Source organism: Sceloporus occidentalis, unplaced genomic scaffold (assembly GCF_023333645.1).
Source record: "Sceloporus occidentalis isolate IW3139 unplaced genomic scaffold, rSceOcc1.0.p SCAF_139, whole genome shotgun sequence".
Lineage (NCBI taxonomy): Eukaryota > Metazoa > Chordata > Lepidosauria > Squamata > Phrynosomatidae > Sceloporus > Sceloporus occidentalis.
In genome coordinates this window covers 940182-962843 of record NW_028317119.1, presented here as the reverse complement: position 1 = coordinate 962843, position 22662 = coordinate 940182, and the positions used below count along the sequence as shown (strand labels likewise).

General features: G+C 41.5%; 2 protein-coding genes across 2 annotated transcripts in view; one reads left to right on the top strand and one right to left on the bottom strand.

Annotated features, from left to right (window-relative positions):
• Positions 1-12375, top strand: part of LOC149281087 (inter-alpha-trypsin inhibitor heavy chain H3-like) — a 30623-nt gene extending 18248 nt beyond the window's left edge. The window contains exons 13-22 of the mRNA XM_089499773.1: positions 362-519; positions 2100-2129; positions 2295-2315; positions 5459-5572; positions 5654-5858; positions 5935-6107; positions 6854-6959; positions 8898-9071; positions 11136-11271; positions 12334-12375. Of these exons, the coding sequence (XP_089355899.1) occupies positions 362-519; positions 2100-2129; positions 2295-2315; positions 5459-5572; positions 5654-5858; positions 5935-6107; positions 6854-6959; positions 8898-9071; positions 11136-11271; positions 12334-12375 (1159 nt within the window). The remainder of the gene's footprint in view (positions 1-361; positions 520-2099; positions 2130-2294; positions 2316-5458; positions 5573-5653; positions 5859-5934; positions 6108-6853; positions 6960-8897; positions 9072-11135; positions 11272-12333) is intronic.
• Positions 12376-12378: 3 nt separating this feature from the next.
• On the bottom strand, positions 12379-19705 carry LOC149281086 (eukaryotic translation initiation factor 3 subunit D). Its single transcript, XM_089499740.1, has 15 exons — positions 19583-19705; positions 19161-19206; positions 18354-18490; positions 17463-17548; positions 17276-17348; positions 17080-17201; positions 16015-16147; positions 15412-15559; positions 14930-15060; positions 14759-14844; positions 14356-14485; positions 13717-13859; positions 13346-13538; positions 13165-13255; positions 12379-12398 (listed from the first exon to the last, which is right to left on the bottom strand). The coding sequence occupies exons 1-15, from the start codon at positions 19703-19705 to the stop codon at positions 12385-12387; spliced, it is 1656 nt and encodes a 551-aa protein (XP_089355866.1). The 3' UTR covers positions 12379-12384.
• Positions 19706-22662: the final 2957 nt, after the last annotated feature.

Sequence of the window (22662 nt, the reverse complement as noted above, 5' to 3'; positions counted from 1 at the left end):
TTAATGTGGAGCAAAAGGGGCAGCTGATCAAATGAGCTCCTATTTGGTAATTTCCCAGTTCAGTTTTCATGACTGCAACCAGAGCTGAATATTCCAGGAGCACATGACTGGAAGTGTGAAGGTACACTTCTTGCTGGGGTATAAAAAATGAGTTTACATTTGTTAAGAAAAATGTGTGGATCTGCGTTACATTATATGCTTATATGGTAGATTCCACTGTGCATTTCTTTTAGTTACTTGGCTGATCCGTTTATCAGAAAAATCCTAACACAATTTCTACCCTCCTACCCAGCTGGCCACCCCTGCCTTGCAGTTAGTAATGGAAAGGTTCAACTAGATTCAATATACTGTTTTCTTACAGAATACTGGCAAAAGGTGAAGATAAGGAATACCTCAAGTCTAGGGCCTTGGCTCTCTCCCTGAAGTACAACTTTGTAACACCATTATCCTCCATGGTAGTGACCAAGCCAGAGGAGAGTGACGAGAAACCACCAGTTGCAGCAGAAAAAGAAGTACAGAGTGAGGCTGTTATTTTTTGTTAATTTGCAGCAAACCCCATCAGTTAACAGGACTTTGTCCTAAAACTAGCTTAACCTAAGGTCTGGGGATTTTCATTATGCCAGCTAAACAAGGAAGCTCCAAAGACCTTAAGTGGGGCTTAAGTATGCTTCATGTGGAGCTCTAATTGAGCTTTCCCCAAGACGTTTCAAATATGAACCATTTTATAATCAATCACAAACACTACCGTATTTGCTCGATTATAAGACGAGGTTTTTTTCAGAGCAAATGCTCTGAAAAATACCCCTCGTCTTCTAATACCCGCTGCAGGGGACCTGGATCCTTCTGTCTCCCCCCCCACCCCACACACACTTACCGGTGCTTCCAATTTCCTGCTGTATACCGGGGCAGCGGGTTGACGTCCACGTGATCCGCGTAGACAACTTACGCTGCAGCCGGAAGGAGGTGTGGCTAGCAGCGGGGGTTGTCTGCGTCTATCGCGCAGACCTTCCCCGACTGTCAGAGATCAGAGTTCTGACAGCCGGGGAAGGTCTGCGCGATGGACCCAGACAACCCCCCGCTGCTAGCCACACCTCCTTCCGGCTGCAGCGGGAGACAGAAGGAAGACTGCTGCCCCGGTATACAGCAGGAAATTGGAAGCACCGGTAAGTGTGTGTGGGGTGGGGGGGGAGTGTTAAATGGGGGGGAGACAGAAGGAAGACTGCTGCCCCGGTATACAGCAGGAAAATGGAAGCCCCGGTAAGTGGGTGTGGGGGGGGAGTGTTAAATGGGGGCATAGGGCATTTCTGGAGGCAGAGTGCTCTATGAAATGCCTATTAACCCCCCGAACGCCACTCTGCCTCCTGAAATGCCTTATACCTCCATATATGCCACTCTGCCCCATAATATGCCTTTTAACCCCCTAAATGCCAGAGTGGCATATAGGGGTATAAGGCATTTCTGGAGGCAGAGTGGCACATAGGGGGTTAAAAGGCATATCATGGGGCACAGTCGCATATAGAGGGTTAAAAGGCATATCATGGGCCATAGTGCCATATTGGAGTGGCAAGCCTGGGGGCAGATGTGCGTAACTGGGGGGCAGGTTGGAAAATACAAGGAAATAAAAACAAAAAAATATTTTTCTCAATCATAGCTTTTATTAAAAAATGTAATAGTTTACATGAATTAACATTTACTGGTAAAACGTTTTTCCTATAGGGTCGTCTTATATTCAGGCTTTTTCTTTTTTTCCTAAATTAATATTCAGATTTTGGGGGGTCGTCTTATAATCGGGGTCGTCTTATAATCGAGCAAATACGGTATATTGTGGTGACTAATTGTAGGAACCCTATGGTTCAATAATAAGATTATTTATAAAAATCAATAAGGGAAAGACTTTTTTTTTTTTTATATACCAGCAGAGAAGAGAGAATTCCTACCGTAAGCTACACCTCTAACCATGCCTATTCTTTGGCCATTAGAATTCACTAGTGATTTAGTAGTTAATCACTAGTACTCACTTTTGTTGCATCTGCAGCATGGCTCATTGCACGTCTGCTTTATATGGAAATTGTAATACAATTTTCTGTTGTCTCTTTCAGAAAACATTCCAAAAAAGTTTCACGCTGCCTGTAAGTATAAGGGGAGGTGGAAATAATGAAACTATGTGTTTCATAATACAACATTGTTTAACATCTTTAATGTAGGAGGTTGTCATGGTCTTTTAATTGTTGCAAGTATTTTCAAGTATGTGGCTTTAACAGTGTGATTTTTTTTTTCTTTTTTTTGCGTTTTAGCTGCAACAAGAAAGAGCTTTGGTAAGTGCATTTTTAACTGGGGTTGTATGATTACATTAATTTTATAAATAATACATTGGTAATTTTGTAATAAAAAAAACAACAGTAGGCCATATCTGCTATGAATGTTGTGTGGGCCTTGTGACAGCATGCGCTGCCTGTCCTCTAAACGTCAGTTTATTATAAATCAGGGGTGTCCAAGTTTTTTCTGCAGTGGGCCACTTCATCAGAATTGTATACGTGCGAGGGCCGCACTCATTTTTCACTGAGAGAAAATATGGCCTTTAATAAAATATGCAGATTAAAATAAAGTAAATGACACAAAACCTTTACTTTTCTCTCACTGATTTCTGGGATTTCTGGCCCTACAAATTCAGGATTCTGGATAAGTAAAAATAAAATAGTTCTATTTATTTTAGCGATGCACTAAAATGAAAATTCTGGACCAAAACCGAAAATTCAGGGTTCACTTAGCGGAAACTGAAAGTGACCCCCCCCACACACACTTTTAATAAAAGTAAGTTACACACCAAAATTGTACAAAAAAATTATATATTATGATTGTTAACAGCAATCTCAGGCATACCCAGATTCCAGCATGTACTGGTTGGCTGGGCACTGTATTTTTTGTCCAATTTTAGTGTGTAACCACACTTTTATTAAAAGTAACACACCACAATTGGACAAAAAAAATCAACAATATGACTTGGCATGATAGGAGTGTGATTGCTAACAGCAAACACACTCTTTTTATGCCCAGGCAACCAGTGAATGCTGGAACCTAGGCATGATGGGACTGTGATTGCTGTTAACAGATTGCTATTAGCTGTTAGCAATCACACTCCTATCATCCCAAGTCAGCCAATACATGCTGGTACGGGGTGGCTGTAAGTGCAGACCCCATACTGCTGGCAGCATCAATACACAAGGGGGGCAGCTAGCCAGGTTTCAGCATGTACTGGCTGACTTGGCATGATAGGAGTGTGATTGCTAACAGCAAACACACTCTTTTTATACCCAGGCAACCAGTAAATGCTGGAACCTAGGCATGATGGGACTGTGATTGCTGTTAGCAGATTGCTGTTAGCAATCACACTCCTATCATCCCAAGTCAGCCAATACGTGCTGGTAAAGGGTGGCTCTAAGTGCAGACCCCATACTGCTGGCAGCATCAATACACAAGGGGGGCAGCTAGCCAGGTTTCAGCATGTACTGGCTGACTTGGCATGATAGGAGTGTGATTGCTAACAGCAATCACAGTCCCATCATGCCTAGGTTCCAGCACTTACACATCCATGCTATCACACACACACAAATTCATTCATTCACAGATTCATTCCCTCAATCAGACATACTCATTCACACAACCTACCCCACCCCCTTACCTGCTCTACAGCTCTCGATGCCGCTCACAGACTTCAGCAGGGGGCGCGGCCTCCCTCGTTCTCCCCACAGAGGAGGCGGGACTGGAGCAGAGAATAGACCCTCCCACAAGTAAGCAGCAGGGCTCTTGTGATCCTGGCTGCTGATCTCAGGCGGGCCGCACCTCGAGGTTCGCCCGCATGTTGGGCGCCCCTGTTATAAATGCATCTTTAAGAGTGCAGGACTGCTTGAATATTACATGATTTTGGCCATGTTTTGGAGGAGGACCAACATGCAACCAGGTGTAGCAACCAGCTGCCTCTAAATGAGCAGCACGAGGTGGACTCTGACACCAGTGCAGTGAGATATTCCAGAGGATTGGGTACCTTTTGTATTGAAATCCTGTCCTAAAGAGAGAAAAAATTTGTAACTTGAGATGGTGAATTGCTTGGATGCGTATTCTGTTAGCTAGGACTAAAAGTGAATCAGACTCCATGGCAACAAAGGTGTTGTTTAAATGGAATTGTAAGGTTCTAGTGTCCCTTGGCTACACTATAGTACCTGGCCCACATCAGCACTCGTGACTCCCCTTTGTGGTCTTCTGAGTTGCGGCTGTTCCAAAACACTTCCACTTTCCAATAATACCACTTAGGAGTCGGTCTTGCAGATTTTCAAAAGGGTTGTATCTGGTTCAGAAATCTGTTTGTTCAAGGACTAGCCTGTCAACTGTTGCAGTTGAAGAGGAAAATTTACCTTTTGTAACTGCAAGTACCTAATGAAACAAACAGATTTGAGGTCCTGCAGAAAAAAAGGCCAGGATCAAATTATTATTATCTTTTATTTATATAGCGCCAACAATTTACGCAGTGCTTAATACAATACATATATTCAAGAGGTATGACAAGACGAGAATTGACAGACCGATACATTAGGTGGAGAGAGCCCTGCTCGCAAGCTTACAATCTTGAGGAAAACATAAGGCACAGAGAAATGGTGAAAGAGGTAGTGTGGTGGTTGTAATATTTGTAACAAACAAACAAATTAATGTTCCATCCAAATCTACGGTTTTATATACAAGCAAAATAATGTAAAATATGAGAACATAATAAATAAAACTCACCATCTGTCCTAAGTCACCAGGGACTGCCGATGGCAGTTAATCTCCAGGCAAACTACTTTAACAATCTGTTTTGTGTATGGCTTGGTAGATCTTGCTGCTAAGCCCTTGAATAGTTTTAGTATCAGGATCAGGCTGCAGAGGTTGCCTCTGTAAGAAAATTATAACAATTTATCTTCCCGCCTGCAGCTGGGTAGATTATGCACATAGCCAATACACAATGAAAGGCATTATAGCTGCTACTTGCTTTTTAAGTTTAAAATTATGTGAATGCCCCTGTCTGATCCCTGACATGGGATCACTGGATACTTAGGAAGCTAACTAAGTTCATGAACTCTATACTGCATTGCCCCCCCAAAAAAATCTCTAGCCTTGTAACCAAACATTTCACTAGTGACGGATTTTTATTCTTATTTAGTAATGTGAATGGTTGCTTTGGGTACCACTGGCTCGCTACATAGCCACCTTATTTTGGTTATAACCCCTGCATTGACAACATACAAACAATGTTTACATAGGTCATATTATACTTGCTTTAAAAAAACCACTATTGTCTTTTTCGTAACATTTTTGTTGGAGCTGATTTTATTGGTCATACAGTAATTTTAGCAAAGTTTTTATGTTATTTTTTTGTCATGGTGTTACTAAAATAGATTATGAATTTACCTTTTTATGCCTCTTGTAGTCGATGGAGACCCTCACTTCATTGTTAAACCATCAGATGTCAATCTAGAGATTTGTTTTAATGTCAAGCAGAGCCCTGGGGTCTTCCTAAATCTGGTGGAGGATCCAGTCACTGGTAAGAAAAGCTAAATAATTGTAAATTGAATAAATAAATTGAACAAACCAGTATATAATGATTTAAAATACACATATCCAGGAATCTCTGTTTATTGTGAACTGGTTGGTAAAAACAAAGATGGGAGCACAGATGCATCAGGAAACACATACATTGGGAAGCTTGGATTCCAGAGCCTTGGGTTGGGAATCCAATTGGAGGTTACTACCGAGACTATAACCATCACTAACAGTAAACAGAAGACAGTCTTCAGCTGGAACAAGATAAGGGTAGAAGCACAGAAAGGGTGAGTGTATTGGTGACATGTACTTTCATATTAATTGGTAAAACACATTTATATAATGTGAATATTTTCCTGTCAGCTTGACCCTCAGAATTTTAGATGAAAGACGTGTGGCAATTATCATGGATAAAATGATAACCTTTATCGTTGTCCTTCACCGACCACTGAAGGAGCAGTCCAAACATAGAGATTACCTGGGGCTTTATACAGAGGACGTCCATCAACTTTCTAAGAACACCTATGGGATACTGGGTAGGCACAATATAATTCTATAACCACATGAATTTTTTTTAATGAAATAATGACCACAGACACCTCACAGCAAACTGGGTATATATTGGGAAGGTTAGAGGAGGTATGGATGGAAGACTTACTTGTATGCCTATTTCTTGGTCAGCACTGGGAAATCAGACTGCTGGGTGAGCCACTTGCTGGGTTGTCAACCCACTGTCCTTATGGCAGTTGGCCAAAACTTTCACCTATACATTTAGTGGCACAATGTTTAGGTGAAATTTGGCCTTCTACAGTATATAGTATCACCTTGTCATGTCTATTATGACAGGTTCACTTTCAGTCAATTTTTGGACAACTAGATTTCCTTATAGACCTCGGAGGTACATCTCGCTATATCGGAGGTACATCTCGCTATATACACAGCAATTTCATCATATGTTATATGCTATACAGCTAAACTGAATACACACAAGCCTCCCAGAGGCATTTTCTCCCTACATATAATATGAAGTTGAAATATTCAATTTCAGGCATGTTTCTTAAACTCTATGTGAATGGGAACAATAAAATGTTTATTTTATAAATTACTGCTTTTTACTAAAGTGTAAAATTATGCTTTGGATCAACTACAAATCAACTACAAATACAGACAATTGTCACTGATGTAAAGCTGGTAATGATAGCATAGGAGCATTCAAGTTTCATAATAACATATATCATAATTTGTGTTATGCTATAAAATATGTTGTTTATATTTCCTTCAGGGCAATTTTACCACTATATTCCTATGGAGATTTCAAATGTGACTTACATATCAAAGGGAATCGAAGCAACCTTATCTGTCAGAGGAAAGACGACCAAGGTGTATGGGTAAGATAGCTGATAAGGGCTTCTTCTGAGGAAATCATGAGATCCAAACATGGGACTCTGGGTGATGCCTGACACTATGCCTATGAATGATTCTCCAAGGTTATAGAATAGTTGGGGTTATAGAAGATCTCCCTTATAACTGACCCTGTTGCGCTACATAGGACTGTGCCTAACCAGCATCTCCATTGCATACTGTGCCACCTGTCCTCCTGAGGGGAGAAGCAAGGTATAACATCATATGCATATTCAGTAGAGAGGACAGCAACATGTAGGTTAGCTACAGGGAGGGATTGAGGACTTGGTTTAGGCCAATACCATGAAACCACAACTTCTGTCAACTTTCCCTTTTTTTGGGTCATAACAATCTCTTAGGAGACCCAACAGATGTGCGTTCAGTCAGCATTGTTAATGCTTGTATAGTGATTTATCTAGAACCATATGATATTTGTAAATTCTAGACAGTCTTTTAAACGAATTAAGTCTATAAAATAACAGTTTTGAAAACATCACTGTCCCTTTAAAGTCTAGATGCTTTTTATGGAATTTTGCTAAATCTTTAAATGGGACTCACCAGAATAGAGTGAAAACATGGAATTGATCTTTACTGATGACAGAAATATTCATTTCCCACCTCCTTTTCGAACGGTAACCCCCTGAGACTGTGGACACATGGTGGTAGATTTGAGTTTGGGAGGGGGCACTGATGGATTCCTGGGGAGACTCCTTGCCTGCTTGCCCAGCTCCCTCTTAAGTCACCCTGTGCTCATTGTGGGGCACAGGGTGACCGGAAAACCTCGCCTGGACTGCCCTAACCAGACTCCCATAACCGACTGGGACCTATCCGCAAATCAATGGAACTGTGTGGCGGCTAGGAACGGAGGAGATGTCTGCTGATATGGACACCTGTTGTCCCACAACGTTGCTCTTTTGGGGTTACACTATTCTCATGGTGACCAACACTCAGTGGTAGTTACAGAAAGGGAGCTCATTTGGGAACCCTTGTTTTAGGACCAGGGTTTACCTAGCCGCTGCTATGGAACTCTGGCCCGGCTACCGAGCAGACTATTGCCGTTGACGTTTCTGTCACTATCGCTCAGGGTCCCAAGGTGCTTTTTGGAACATAATATCCTCGGATCCTGAGCTCCCCATTGGTACACCACTCCCTTGGGATCACCCCGCAAATAGTGACTTTTTGTCAGGTGGGCATTGCTGGCCATAGAACTGCATGGAGGCGTCTGGTAGTTGATGGGATTATACTCCTGATCAGATTATGTTGTCTGTATAGATATCTGTCCTGCTCCCACACTTTACCTCAATGGGAGTTCTGTCTTGTTATTGGGTAAATCTCGGTGCCACAGAGGTTCCTGAGGAGCTGCATTTCCTGCTTTGATTTCTGTGATGCTAGCTCCATCTGACGATCGAAGTCTTGTATTCCTGGTGACTATGGGGAGAAGGAAGCAGCGTCTGGCAGGAGTGCCCAGTCGGGGTACGGGTCGTTCTCATTACATTGGTGGCAGTGGTGGGATGTTTCCTTGCAAAGGGAATGTCCAAACCACCACCGGGACTAACAGGCCTGCTTTCGGTGGAGATGCGACACCATCAGCGACAGCTAGGGCAGAAGAAATGAGCCGGTGTCAGGAATGGGGTAGCAAAGAAGTTCCATAACAGACTGTAGAAAAGGTCGGCAATCTACAGAAGCAGTCTGGATAATGAGCGAGATGGACAGGCAGCTTACCTGGGACAGGAATCTATGGAGGAATGTGATGCAGGGAGCTAATGATTACAAGCGGCAAACTCTGTTATGGGTCTTTGAGATCGTTGGTGAGTTGAGATCGCCCTGGCGATACGAGGAGGGACGATTCCAGAAGAAGTACGCCTGGAACGGAGAGCCCTGATTCAAATAGAGCTGTGGGAAGTTGCCGTGGAAAATTGTTGCAGCTGCCAAGACAAGATCCTGGCCACCCCAGAACAGCGCTTTGGGGAGCTGGCTAAGCTGCAGCATTGCTTGCTGAGATGGCAGCCCACCGAGGAGGAAATAGCCGAACTGAAGCGGTTGGTGGCGAAGGTCACTATTCCAGGAGCGGAGGAACTGGTCCTCCCTCCAAGCGACAGGTGGGAGTGGGGGAAGCCGTCCTCCCTTCCCAGCAGCAGGCCGAACCAGAAGATCCCCTAGCCCCAGCTGAAGCGCTGGCAACAACAGAGTGCCGCTGGTCTCTGAACAGCACCTGTGAAAGCTGCAGGGATCCAGGAAGATACTGGCTTCATCTGACGATCTAAGTCTTGTATACCTGATGGCTATGCGGAGAAGGAAGCAGTGTCTGGCGGGAGTACCCAGGTCGTTCCCGTCACAACATACAGTACATGCTTTAGGTCTGAAAGGGGGTTGTTTCATGTTGAAATTCTACTAGACATGGGACACCCTAAGGGGGTGTTTTCAGGGCCCAGTAGACTCTGGCAGTGTTTGTTTTCTGTGTGTCTATAAAATGTATTAATGTCATCAATTATAATTACTTTAATATTTTTAACCAAATAAGTATACGGGTACATAACTCTCTATATTTATAAGGATTTTGTAAAGAAAACAATATAAGCATTGTTTTAGATTGGATAACAGCTGAAATGACAAAGTATCTCCATAACAGATTGGTCCACGTGTCGTGCCCAAAATAACATACTGAAGTGACATTATACTTTACTATTCTCTAAATAAAGAACACATTTTTGGGTGGAGGGGAGGACAATTGTTACATTTAAATTCTCTGAATATTTGTTAAATGTCTTGGTGAAGAAGAGATTTGTTTGTTTGCAGTAACTATTCCAGAAAATAGTTTTAAATAACTATTTTCGGTAAATTGGTCCTTTCGGTGTGTGTGACATAATTACTTATGTTATTCACGGTGCAATGTTACACTAAAATAAGCTGAAAACATTCATATCTGTAAAATAACAAACATAGAAGTCATTAGTGGCAGGTGTCAATATTTCCAACTTCAAATGGCCCACTTGTGCCTCCTTCCCACCCTCTCCAATTTTGGGTCTGCAGAGGCATACGATACTTGCCTGGCTCTTAACAGGTTTATAGTGTAAGCTCAAGGGTTGCACGTGAACAGACACATGCAAGTTATTTGACACCATAACATATCTAATATAAATCTATTTTTAATATGAATACTTCACTAACACAATTTGGTGAGATTACACAATGGCAAACCACAAGCAGCTTTTGTGGGTCAACTTAACTTTTGAATTAACTATGCATCTTCAAGTGGCAACTGAACAGCAGCTTGTTTAGTTGAGGTCTAGGGTTGCAGATCCAGGGGACAGCTGTGCGTCTAACAAAACTGGGCGAAGATTGCCCCCTTGTGTGCCGCTGCACAGTGGGTTGGTTTGCAGGGGAGATCTCTGCAACCTGCCCAATTATATAATAAAGATGGCACAGCCCCAGACGCTGTGTACTTTAAAGAGACCGAGATCTGGGGTATGATTTGATATTTCATTAATCAGCTGCTGTGGAGTTGGTGGCTGGGGTGCTGGCCATAGTCAAAAAGTCCCTGCAACTCCGTCCACTTTGGGTATGAAATTTGCTAGACGTGGAAGGTACATAGTTTAAATTTAGTTTAAATTAAAATCACAAAGAAGGCTATCAGACAGGCTTGGACTACAACAGTATTTTACAAAACAGAGGATTGCGAATTTGTAATTTCATTAACATAAGTACAGTCGGGTGAAAGAAAAAAAACAAACCACCCTCTGACTTCTATGGTTTTACATATCAGGACATAACCTGTTTCTTAGCAAATCTAAAAATTAGGTAAATACAACCTCAGATGAAGAACACATGACATTTTACTGTCATTATTTATTCAACAAAAAGAAGCCAAAATGGAGAAGCCACGTGTGATAAACTAAATAAGCAAAAACAAGAGGAAACGCACTGTTGCCAGCTAATTTGGAGAAAGGCCTTCTTGGTGTAGGTGAAAAACCAATCAGCAAATCACGCTAGAACATTGCTGGATTGGCAAACAGGGATGGTGAAGCAAACTGGCCTATGGAAAAGAAACAATTTTTATTGTTATTGTACTTGTTTTCGTACTGATGTTTAAGGCAGAAAAGTAATTACAAAATTAGGCCTTCAATATTATGCCAAAAGATGTATATTTTTTGTTTCTATTACAGGCAGCAGCGCAAAAATTACCACCAATATGCCCTGCATGGGGAAAGCACATTTTGCTGGTTTATAGAGGATGGCTTAACATGGCTGACATGCAAAAGGGAGGATGAATTTCTTGTACCCACATTATACAAATCCCAGGTGAGTGTAGTGTTTCTATGTTTGCGATTTATGGTTCAGTGAAAACAAGAGTAAGAAGAGATCTAGGAACGAAAGGCACAGTCAAACCTTTCAGCAGGTGCGGATGAACAATACAGCAAAAAGGGCAACTGCCCTAGGGCCCCGGGTGGCAAGGGGTCCCAACATGCTGTGAAATGTATTTGTCTGCAGTGCAGAGCATGAATAGTTGTGCTGGGTGGTGTGGGAGACCACTAGGTACATGAGGCCTCTCCCATTGGCTGCTGGTCTGCCTTTCCTGCTGCCAATCATCCTCCACCCTTAACCCCTTAAGGACGTGGCTAATTTTTTTCTTTTTGCACGCTTCATGACCAAGGCTGTCCAAAAAAAATAATAAATTCTGACTATCTTTTGTTGATGAGTAAAAGGTTTTTCAAATTAAAGAAGCCAGCTAACCAAATGCTAAGATTTGTATGTAAAACCAATTTGTGTTTCCAATCTGGTCATCCTTTCTCAATGGGACATCTTTAAGCCCGTCCAATTCAATTCGCCACCAATCAAACCATGTATTTTTGAAAAGTAGACATCTTACGGTATTTCAAATGACGATTAACTCTTATACTACTGACAGCTTTCGTCAAAGTGTGTGGTCATTTTTTCCCCACACACATACTAATTCAGGTATGAATTTACAGCTCTTGGTATGTACCACTTCCAAACACCATCGCAATGTGTTCAGCAACATCTCCTGAGCAGTGATACCATGTTTCGTATTTTTCAGTGCCATTTCGTGAGGTGCTATTTGCACTTTGTGGTCACTCTCCTGTGATGGATTTTAAAGCAGGCAGCCACCGCTATAATGTATATGCCACATATTCCTGCTCTGGAGAGCGATCACACGGGGGCCCCAGCAGCAGTTCCCAGATCCAAACCAAATTTGTTGACCCCTGGGCCACAGTTCACCTCTAATATATAAACTTGCTCCTAACCATTAGGGACATAAAGCAAAGGAAGAAAAAACCCAAAACAAAAGCATAGGTTTGTGCACAATATTTATTTTCTTTTAATAGCTCTCTCCTCTTGCAGGTCCAGGATGAAGGAAATATGTTCCAAAATCCAAACATCTGACACAAAGATTTAACTTTCTTCCTCTGCAACATAAAAAAAAAAACAAATTTAGCTTCTCTATTACAATACGCAAAAAGTTTTTTTAAACAGGATATAATAGTTATTATACAGGAACCCAAATGGATTGGAGGAAAGTTTCCCAGAGTAACTGCTGTGGGTCTGTGTGGGTATTCTGTTGTGTATCTGCTTCAATGCCTGAACAGTCTTTACAGCAAGTAAAGGGACTGGCCTGGGTATAGTATTGCATATTTTTAAAGGAACACTACACCCATCGTACAACGCAATGGAATTTGATGGCGCTATATAAAACAAATAATTATATGTACTTTAATGCATATTATAGCAGGAAGTCACTTTTAAAACGTTCCTACCTTCAGTAAAAAAATGTAGTATTTGCAGTTTGTACGGACTCCTGGGAGCTTCCAACATAAAAATGTCAGGATGCACAATATAAACTTACACACGAGATATCTGCATATTGCCACTTCAGTGTGTAAACACTAACCGTTTCAACTCACTGACTTTCTATAAGTTATGAAAGGCAAACCTAAGAGCATCTACTGCAATAAGAGTATAGTCCTAACATATAGCTTATAAATAATGTAAAGCTTAATCTGTTTTCTGGAGTCACCTGATACATTACGCAGAGACAGCTCAACTCTTAGGTCATACCTTGAGTGGCAAAAGTTATAGACCGGAATATATTATAACTAGGTTTAAAATGTTATATTTACATGTACCAGTTCGTCTTAAAATTATCTAACTGAAACAATTCCCTTGTGCACCAACCTTCTTCTACTTCCTCTTCCTCATCATCGTCATCTTCATCCTCTTCTGAACTGAAAGTGCCATCAGGCAAGCTGTAAACCCTTATTACTTGCTGTAAAAGGAAACAAAATTTAAGTTTTATAAATGTCTCGGTTTGCTTGTCCCTGCATTCACACAGGAAACAATACATCCATAGTCTCACCTTGTTGGGGTCTTTCAGGATAAGGTATTTGCCCTCATCCAGTTTCATGCAGATATCCACCACACAGCGCAAGATGCCCCATGCATTCTCCATGCTCAGGTTTATTTGGTTGGCAAACTCGCTGGGCTTGAACTGCTGAGTGCCCAAGACAACATGGCGAGCGGAATCCTTCACATGGTAACGGGACACATACCTTTAGGGAAATAGAATTGAATTTGAAACAGCAAACCACACCGAACACTGTCAAGCCTATGTAGCTAATCTTTTATACAGTATGCCAAGCACAAGACTGGACTGCTCTGAACAATGCACAACCATAATATCTTTTCACCAGATTGTTCAGTGTTCCATTAAGGGCTCAATTTACTTACCCTAATTTCAGATACTCTGATCCAGCCAACAGAGCGCAACAAGTCCAGCGTGCCAGTTTGTAGCTGTTATTCTTTAGCTCGGTAGCAATCACCGCACCCCTCTGGGAGTCCAGCTTCTGTCGCCAATCTACACCATTACAGTGCTACGTGACATTAAGCAAGATACTGTGAAAAGCTGAGCTGTGTCATAGATTAGAGCATGCATACATTACTATAAATCGAAGTGTGACAGTTAACACTCTGAATAAGTTTGCCTGTATTTAGAAAAGGGTGCATCAGGAACTAATTTTACTAGAAATGCTATTATTCAGGGACTTTTGCAATTTGCCACATGATTGAAGGAAAGCAAATGTTATCAGTTAAAAGCATAAGACAAAACTTAGTTCGCAGGCAATAACACATCTAGTTGAGTTGGCCTCTCATAACCCAGGTCCTGATATACCACAATTAACAACCAAACAGTGCCTCCTAAATGCCAGGCCAAATTTGCTTCCATTTGTTCACCATTTTTAGAACAGATACACAAAACAGAGAAACGTGTTTGTAAATAAAGGCCAAACTTGCATCTAGGTTTAGGAAATTGCTTTGCACTAGTTCAGAACACACACAAACATTCGACATTAGCATCTTCCCTCTTACCTTGGAATCCCACTCGTTCAGAGTCTTTATGTTAATAAAAGACACTTCTCCATTGGCCCCAGTCATCACACCATCATGCTCACACCTCACAACCAAATCAATGTCATCCCCGAGTGTCCAGCGCCTGTACCTGGAAAGGAATTTACAAGACATGATCAGGCACCAGCATGAACAGAGAATACAAGATCACCACGGAGTTGTCAAGGTGATAATTCATCACATCATACAAAAAAGGAGAGACGGCCCTCTTCACCTGTTGTCTCCGTTAGCCAATTTGTTATATTACATGCTACTTGTTATGTCCTGTCTACCCATTGTACAGCGCTACGGAATTTGATGGCGCTATATAAAACAATAAATAATAATAGTTTCATCATGAATCATTTCAGGACACCACACCTACCTATAGGCCACAGACGCCACCTCATTCTTATCCACATCATCTTCTATGAAGGGGTTTGGGTTTGGAAATTTGTACTTATCTTTACCCTGTATAATAAACAAACATGTGAGTGCAAACAAAAAAACAGTATCAAGGCTGTCGGCAGTGGGTATTACACTATTCTACACTCACCATTCTCAGACATTGCTGGGAGAAGTTGTGGTTGATGTAAGTGGCCTCCATTGCCAGATTTCGAGGAGAGTTAAAGGAGTTGACATCATCCTGCGGGGGCTCATTAGCCGTTTCACTGACCGTCAACAAGTCTGTATTTTGATAGAACATAAGACATTAAAAGAGATATATATGCCACTTTTTTTTTTTTTAAATAACCCAACTGCAGGTCGCCCAACAGCTCATTTAAATGCGCGCACCAGTTTTTTGCCAGATAGTTAATAGCGTGCGCGTTTATGTGCTTTTATTTCTTTAAACAGAGTAATTATTTTAACATTAGAAACAGAACCACTTTTCATAAAACATTCAAAATATGCCTGCCCACTGCTATCAAATATATTTACACAATCTAGCAGATTAAAAAGTTGTGTGGCAAAGAGAATAAGGTTTCTTGGAAAAATTGTATATAAAAAAACAGAATTATATGGTCTTAATATACTTACCAAAGTCAGAGTTATCTCTCTTGTCAAAGAAAATCTTAGATCCAACTTTTTGGACCACAATGTCCCAGGAATTAACAGAACGGGTGCTGCACATAAGAGTGGCAAGGATAGCATCCGTGGCAAACACATTGCCCTGTGTCTTGGCAAGCTATAGGTACAGGAAACATTTCAGTGCCTGGTATCGCCTTAGCATTAATCATTAACTAAAACATCAAATGCCACTCTTGATGGTAAATAGCTAATGAAATGTTAAATTTCATGTTTAAAATGTACAGATTCTGCTTAAGTCCAAGAGACTTCCTAAGGATGTTTCAGTATTGAAGATAAGTAGCTGTCAAGCTGGCAGCAGTGCATATCATATACAAGCCTCACTTATATTGATACATAGAAATTTGAAAAATGTCATATTGTATATTATAGTTGGATACCAGAGAACAGTGAAAAATTAAATACAAATGATTCTTCTACCACAGGGGAAAAACAATAACAAGGTGTATATTTAAATGAAAACTAGGTCTGTGCACATTTTTATACCATATGCAGGGATTAAAGGCTCTACTGTCCTCTTGGATTAAAGTATTTTAAACAGAGACTGGAACTTACCTTTCGGATAATGGGATCATCTGTTGTAGTCACCGTGTGGAAGATTCTTTTGATGCTTTTCAATGGTCTCTCGTTTCTTGTGGTGATTCTGTCAAAGGCTTTGTCATAATACTCCAGGGCTCCACAACATTCTCTATGGTATGTGAAGGAAAATTTGATTTAACAATGGCTGCTTACAGATGTTTACATTACTAAGCTACATTTGAACCCATTAGTGACTGGTGACATACAAGGTACATCACCAAAAAATGGTCATATAGGAACCTTGACATAACAGACATGTCAGGTTAAAATTGGTGCTACAGTGTAGAGCCCTGCACGGGACTGCCTTTTTTAATCCCGCTCCCGCTGTTTTGAATCCCGCTCCCGTAATGTGGGTGTTCCGCTCCCGCTACATTTGTTGCCAATCCTGCCCGCTCCCGCCACATTTGTGGCCAATCACGCGCGCCTCCTTACCCGATTTCCCGCGCAGTCCCGCAAGGCTGCCCTAGAGTTGTTCCCTCACAGCGTCTCTTCTCTTGCTCCGCCCAGGAACAAGGCGGAGTCACAGGAAGTGATGTCACATCACGTGACTCCGCCTTGTTCCTGGGCGGAGCAAGATAAGAGACACACTGTAATGGAGCAGCGAGAAGGCATCCTTGCAGGACTGCGCGGGATTACCGGGACCCGCAGGTACAGTGTCTGACTGCCCGCTCCCCTAGCAAGACCGCCCGCAAGTTTTTTGGCGGGATCCGCCTCCCAATGCAGTCCTCTACTACAGTGCTAAACACGCTGGGGATTGTGACAAAAAAGGCCATCTCTTCTCATTCAGTAGGACCCCACAGTGTAATGGTGCGATTAAAGCCCAACAGCAAACCCATTCTCATCTCATGATGTCATCTAACAAACTTACAGGCACTTCCTTCTTCTATGACACCCAAGGTGATCACTAGCCATGATGCATTACTTTCAGTTAAAAAAACATCTTATTTACACATAACTCCAATGGATGTTACTAGTCCAAGGACACCCACCACCACTGTGCAGCTATTTAATGAGTCATGTCCATCACTAAAGGTTACTCACATGTCTACAGGTTCAGATACATCCAGGTAACGCATTTTGAGCAAACGTGGAAAGTCCATCTCCTCCTTTACCTCCCAGTCGCTCCGAACCTCTACAGAGGAATCACGTGGTTTAAGCTGAGTCTGAAACACAGTCACAGGTGTGTGTGGGGGAAATACAAAATGGAAAAAAAGAAAGAGGCTGGAAAGAGCAGTACCTGAGATTTTTGGTCCCATTTCTGGCGAACACCAAATTGCTTTTGATATTTTTTTTGTAGCCTTAAACGATCCCTGTAATTAGCAATATAATGTTTAATTTCCAGAAAATCTTAAAACGAGAGGAGGCTGGTGCACTGGAATATTTTGTAGGTAAACTTTGAATAACTATTTCAAAAAAGTATGTACCTCTCCTTCTGCTTGGCACTTTTAGGTAGAGTCTGTAAGTTGAACTGAAGCATATTTCTTCTGTCTTTATCTCGACGCAAATTCCTCTATAAAATAAAACAAAAGGCATAAGATATCACTACTAATATTTGGACTCGGTATTGAAAAAAATGCAAGACAAGACATTCCTGCAGTAAATGGCTAATCAAAATTGAAGTTAGAATTGGGTAGATCTCAAAAGAATCTCGTTGCTTTCCCACTATCTTTACCGTATGTTTGTTCAAACGTACACTTTTTCATGCTTAGTGTTATTTTTTTTAGCATAAGTAAGGTTTACACGAGAAACCATATTCTGATGCAGACATACAAACCCAAATTGGATTATATATATACACACACACACAAACACACACACACACACACTTGTTTAGAATTGCTTCCACAAGACAGAGAGACAGTTATGACGGCTACTGCTGGCCGAGGAGAGACCCACAGTGTAAGCGCATCCTGCATTTTTCGATGGGCAGTGAGATTAAAGACCTAGTGGACCTTTCTTGAGCATTTCATACAAGTCCTAAAGCGTGTCAACTAATATGTTCAACTACCAAAACGACTTCACCACCCTGCAGCGCGAACTGCCCTACAGCTGGTATGACTGAAATTACACCACTGATACAATGGTTGTATCTTTCAAAAGGAGGTGAAATGTTAAGTTCAAAACTACAGGGTCAGTGGCTTAGTTGTAAGAAGTTTTACCTAACTGATGAAACATTGAGATATGGGATGTGCAAAAGGCTGTCCTAAATATATGAGAAGGCCGACAAAAGAAAAAAGTCTGTCACATGTAATTATTATTTTGAACTACCCATTTGCAAGAACAAAAAACCGAAGCACCATGTTTTTTCCCCATACCTGAGCAAATCGCAGCCTATTCCTCTGGTATGCAGTCTTCTGCATCTTTGTAGTGTCCACCAACTGAAAGCTGGTTTCATCTTCTTCATGGAAATATGCATACTGGCTGCCACCACCAAATTGAGATGAATATTTATCTAGAAAGGAAATTTGGACGTTTTTTTTTTTTTAAAGTACATGTAAATATACCTCCTACATACGTTTTTACTCTTCATACACTCAGCAACCTGTACCTAAATATTCAGGGCAGTTGGCATTAAATAAAAACCTGTCATAAAATCACAGGTTATGATAGCATGTAGCAAACTATCAACAGGTTAAGCAAAGTAATTGTTTAATTCCCGTTTCTTCTCAGCATCCCATTTTAGACAACAAATTAATAATCCAATTATGTTTGGCAGTGCAGTAGCTGCAACATCTGGGTTTTTTCATGGAACTGGGAAAGGATATACTTCAATCCATGCACTGCTATACAAATGATCTTAAGATCCTGGAGGCCTGCACGGTTGGTGAAATGTGAGAAGAAACAGCGAGAGAAGATTCCACCCTCATTTATTGTTCACATTCTTCAGCCATATTAATGTGAGCTGTCCAGAAACTAGTATATTATGTTCTGTTTCTTCAACTGAATGCTTAGGCCTGAGAACTTGGCGTATTAAACAGTTACTGACACCGAGCACAAAAATATAGGTTGAGTAAGAAACAAACGTTCAGTCAGATAATGGCAGTTCGTGGATATGCACAGGAGTCTGGTGAGCACCTACCCAAAAAAGTGGAACAAAATGATAACAGAGGGTTTATACTTACTGGTATATCTCTTGTCCTGATAAGTGGCTCCTGTCCAATCTGCAACCTTATCAATGCAAACACACCCATTAGTGCCAGAAACGACAAAAACAGCAAGCAAAAGTTGAGTTAATGGCCGATATAGGTCTCACCAAAACTAACTTATTTATGGACAGAGGTTTTAAAAATGTTTGTCATGGAAAGGTGAAGCAAGTCATAATATTGCTTTTAATAATGCTAAAGACCAATAAGGATTTGAAGCATACAACACACGCTTGTGCATCCCCCAAAACCCTGTATCGTACGTTGTGGCTAATGACACAAACAGGCTATATCTACAAGACCTAGAGGCAATGAAGTATAGGTTAAAAGTCTTGTTCTGACATTAAACATTCTCATCATAAACCATTCCAAAGACTATTAGAGGTTTAAGCAAAAGGCACCTTTCCAAGGCGGTCCCCCTTGCTGAATGGTTGATAGGGCATGTCCTTGAACTGGTCAGGTACAGCGCAGGGTCCCCAACCCAAAGGGTTGTCATTTATCACTGGAGCCTGGAATTTGGCCATGGTGTCCGACCTGGAGAAGAAAATTGAAATATTAAAAACTTGAGATGCTTACCCATGGGAAACATCATTACTGCCATGCCTCAAATCAATGGAAGTGCAAAAAAGTAATTGCCAAATACAGGTGGGATCATAGAGAACATGCATTATTTATAACGTATTCACCATCATAAATGTAAAGGTAGGCCTTTGAGAACACACAGAAGTTTTGATACCCCCAGCCACTGCTTGTTCTAACGCAGATTTGCCCTTTCAGAACAAATACAATTTCCCTTTTCACCTAAGGGTAACTAAATAAAAACACACGCTTACTCCCATTGTCAATTTTGCCAACTATTCCTTTAGCAAGTGCCCCAATAAACAAGACCACGGTGCTCTGGACCCACCTCATCAGTCCACACTTTACAAAGCGCCAGATGGACATTGTGCACAACACAGCCAGACTTCCACATGCATATTTGGCATTACACTTAATGTAAGAAGTGCAGCCATCGCTGGCATTACCTCTAGAACTTAAACAGTATTAAGTACCCGTCCAATACCGGCACCATTAGCTTTATATGCAGTAATAAGTGGGGCCTCATAATTCAACATCCTTGCAGATGGCATATTGAATATACATTGTGAATGAATGACTGGGTGCAGAAACAGCTTGGTCAGATACAACATTTAGCAGTCGACGCCCCAATACCAACTCTTACAAAAGCTACCGCTTGGTATTCATTCTTCTAATATGACAGCATCATATACGGGCAAGCAGCGCAGAAGAAGTAGAGCGCCAGCAGATTCCGCAGCGCTGTACATTAACACAAATCAAAGCACCAGTGTTTCTAAACATTCGCGAAGCCTTTTAACTGAGCGAAATAGCAACCGACGCTAATATGCAAACGAACGATATTTTGGCCCTCCCAGAGCCGAAGGAGCTCCCGCGCCACCATGCAGTACCGGTGGTTTTGTATTTTCGGTCCTTTCGACTATCTACGTGTTGTTTGCGAATAAAACAGGCCCAAGCCACCAGAGCCGCTCCAGGTCGATTATTTACGGGGTTCCTCACCGGCTTCCGATAATCCCTCGGGAAGATGTTAACGGATCTCAATACAGGCCGCAAACCGGCCTTTTCTCCGAAGCCGGCTCCAAACAGGAAGAAAGCCGCGCAGATAGACTCCCAAACGTCAGCACACCCTAGCGTGATGACGCAAAATGCGCTGCGACGGCTCTCAACGTAATTTACGTCACTAGCCTGGCGTTTGTCTGTAGCGCGTAGTGCTTGTATCGGGCAATATTTGTTCGTTATTTGAATATTTAATCTTCATGAAAATATGGCTTTAAATTATGTAAACGTTTTGACTAAATTACTTTTCTGAAAAATTGCCAATTTTCTCCACAGTTTCTCAATTCAAGCATATTTAGTTTTTTTTTTAGAAAGGCCACCTGGTTACCCTATAGTAAGGGGCAAGTGATGCCTAATTGATGCCCTTACAGTCAATGCAAGGGGTGCAGCCATATCTGGAATTACCTCTACTTCAATACCGGCACCATTAGCGTTATATGTAATAATAAGTGGAGCCTCGTAATTCAACATCCTTACAGGCGGCGTATTTAATATACGTTGTGAACATTTAGTATTCGGCGCCCCAATACCAACTCTTACACAACCTACCACTTGGTATTAATTCTTCTAATATGACAGCATCATATACGGGCAAGCAGTGCAGAAGACGAGATTCGCCACCGAATCATCGATGCCGCTTATAAGACTCACCGTCTGCGATTGTTGTTATACACTACATTTATATGTAGAGCTCCTGCGGGCACTCAAAGCTCAAAAGTGCTACACAGGAGAAGCGACTAACTTGTTATTAATTTCAGTTTTTCTCAAAGTACGTTCTCCAATACGGTGATTTTCATAAACAAGGTGAGGTATGCTACTTTCATAAATTTTTCACTCCTCTTCCCAAAGTTATCCCACTATGAAACATCTTCCAAAAAAGAGAGAATGCATTTAACTTTATAACATATTTTTCACAAAAAAATGTAAGACATGCTGTTTTTTAGATATTCAAGGTCAAAGGTCACATCATTTAAAAAATCAATATTCAGTTCAATATTTAATATAAAATGTTTAATGAAAGCAATGCTTCTTTAGCTTCAGAACAAGCCCAATATGAAGGTTCTATCTCAGAAGCAAAATTATGATTGTTTTTGTTGAGCTTGTAAGCTCTAGAGTCCCAGGCGACCCCTGCAACCACTTGTTCCTGTCTCCCTCTACTGCTTCAAAATTGAAGAGCCCTGACTCTATTTAGCAGTCAGGGCGGCATGTGGTTGTGGGGATAGAGGGGTCAAGAAAAGGTCAGGTTATATAACAGGTTAGGGTTGAGGTTACATAATAAAAAAAAGGTGTAGAAGCTACTAGATGCGCTCGTGCCACTTAGTTTAACCGCGTTTTTACTTATCTGAGGTAAAAGGGTATCTCGCGCTGCGCTAAGGGCGGGATTTTGCCCTATAAATAGACCTGCTGAGGTGCGTTCGTTTCACACCTGCGGCGAACTGCTAGCTGACTGCACTGACCTCTCTGTAGCGTCTGGTGAGCGGCAGCTTAGCGGGAGAGCCAAGGGTACGAAGATGGAAGAACTTCTTCTGAGGCACCCACCCTCCCACCCAAAAAAAAAGAGGGTTTAAATACAATCTGTCGTGGCTTTTATTGGGGTTAAGGTTGCCCTTTCTTCTGTAGGGTGAACCAGTGGTTTTGGGCTGTCCTGGCTTTAGGGCGGATGGTCTTTGAGTATTTAAGTATGGTTGCACTCTGGGGCTTGTGCCAAGAGTGCTTTATGGTTACAATGTTTATGTTGATATTAAATAATTGGTTGATGTTACTCTGTAAGCTAAATAAAAGACCACGGCCTGTTTCTCCAATTCAGTTGTCAGTGTCTTTATTTATTAGGATAATACGGTATGAGTTA

Coding starts and splice junctions, on each gene's coding strand:
- LOC149281086 (XM_089499740.1), bottom strand. CDS start 19,705: ATGGCCAAATTCCAGGCTCCAGTGATAAATGACAACCCTTTGGGTTGG. Junction 18,491..19,160: donor TCAGGACAAGAGATATACCA/GTAAGTATAAAC, acceptor TTTCCTTTCTAG/ATAAATATTCATCTCAATTT. Junction 13,256..13,345: donor TCCTGAAAGACCCCAACAAG/GTGAGACTATGG, acceptor TTCCTTTTACAG/CAAGTAATAAGGGTTTACAG.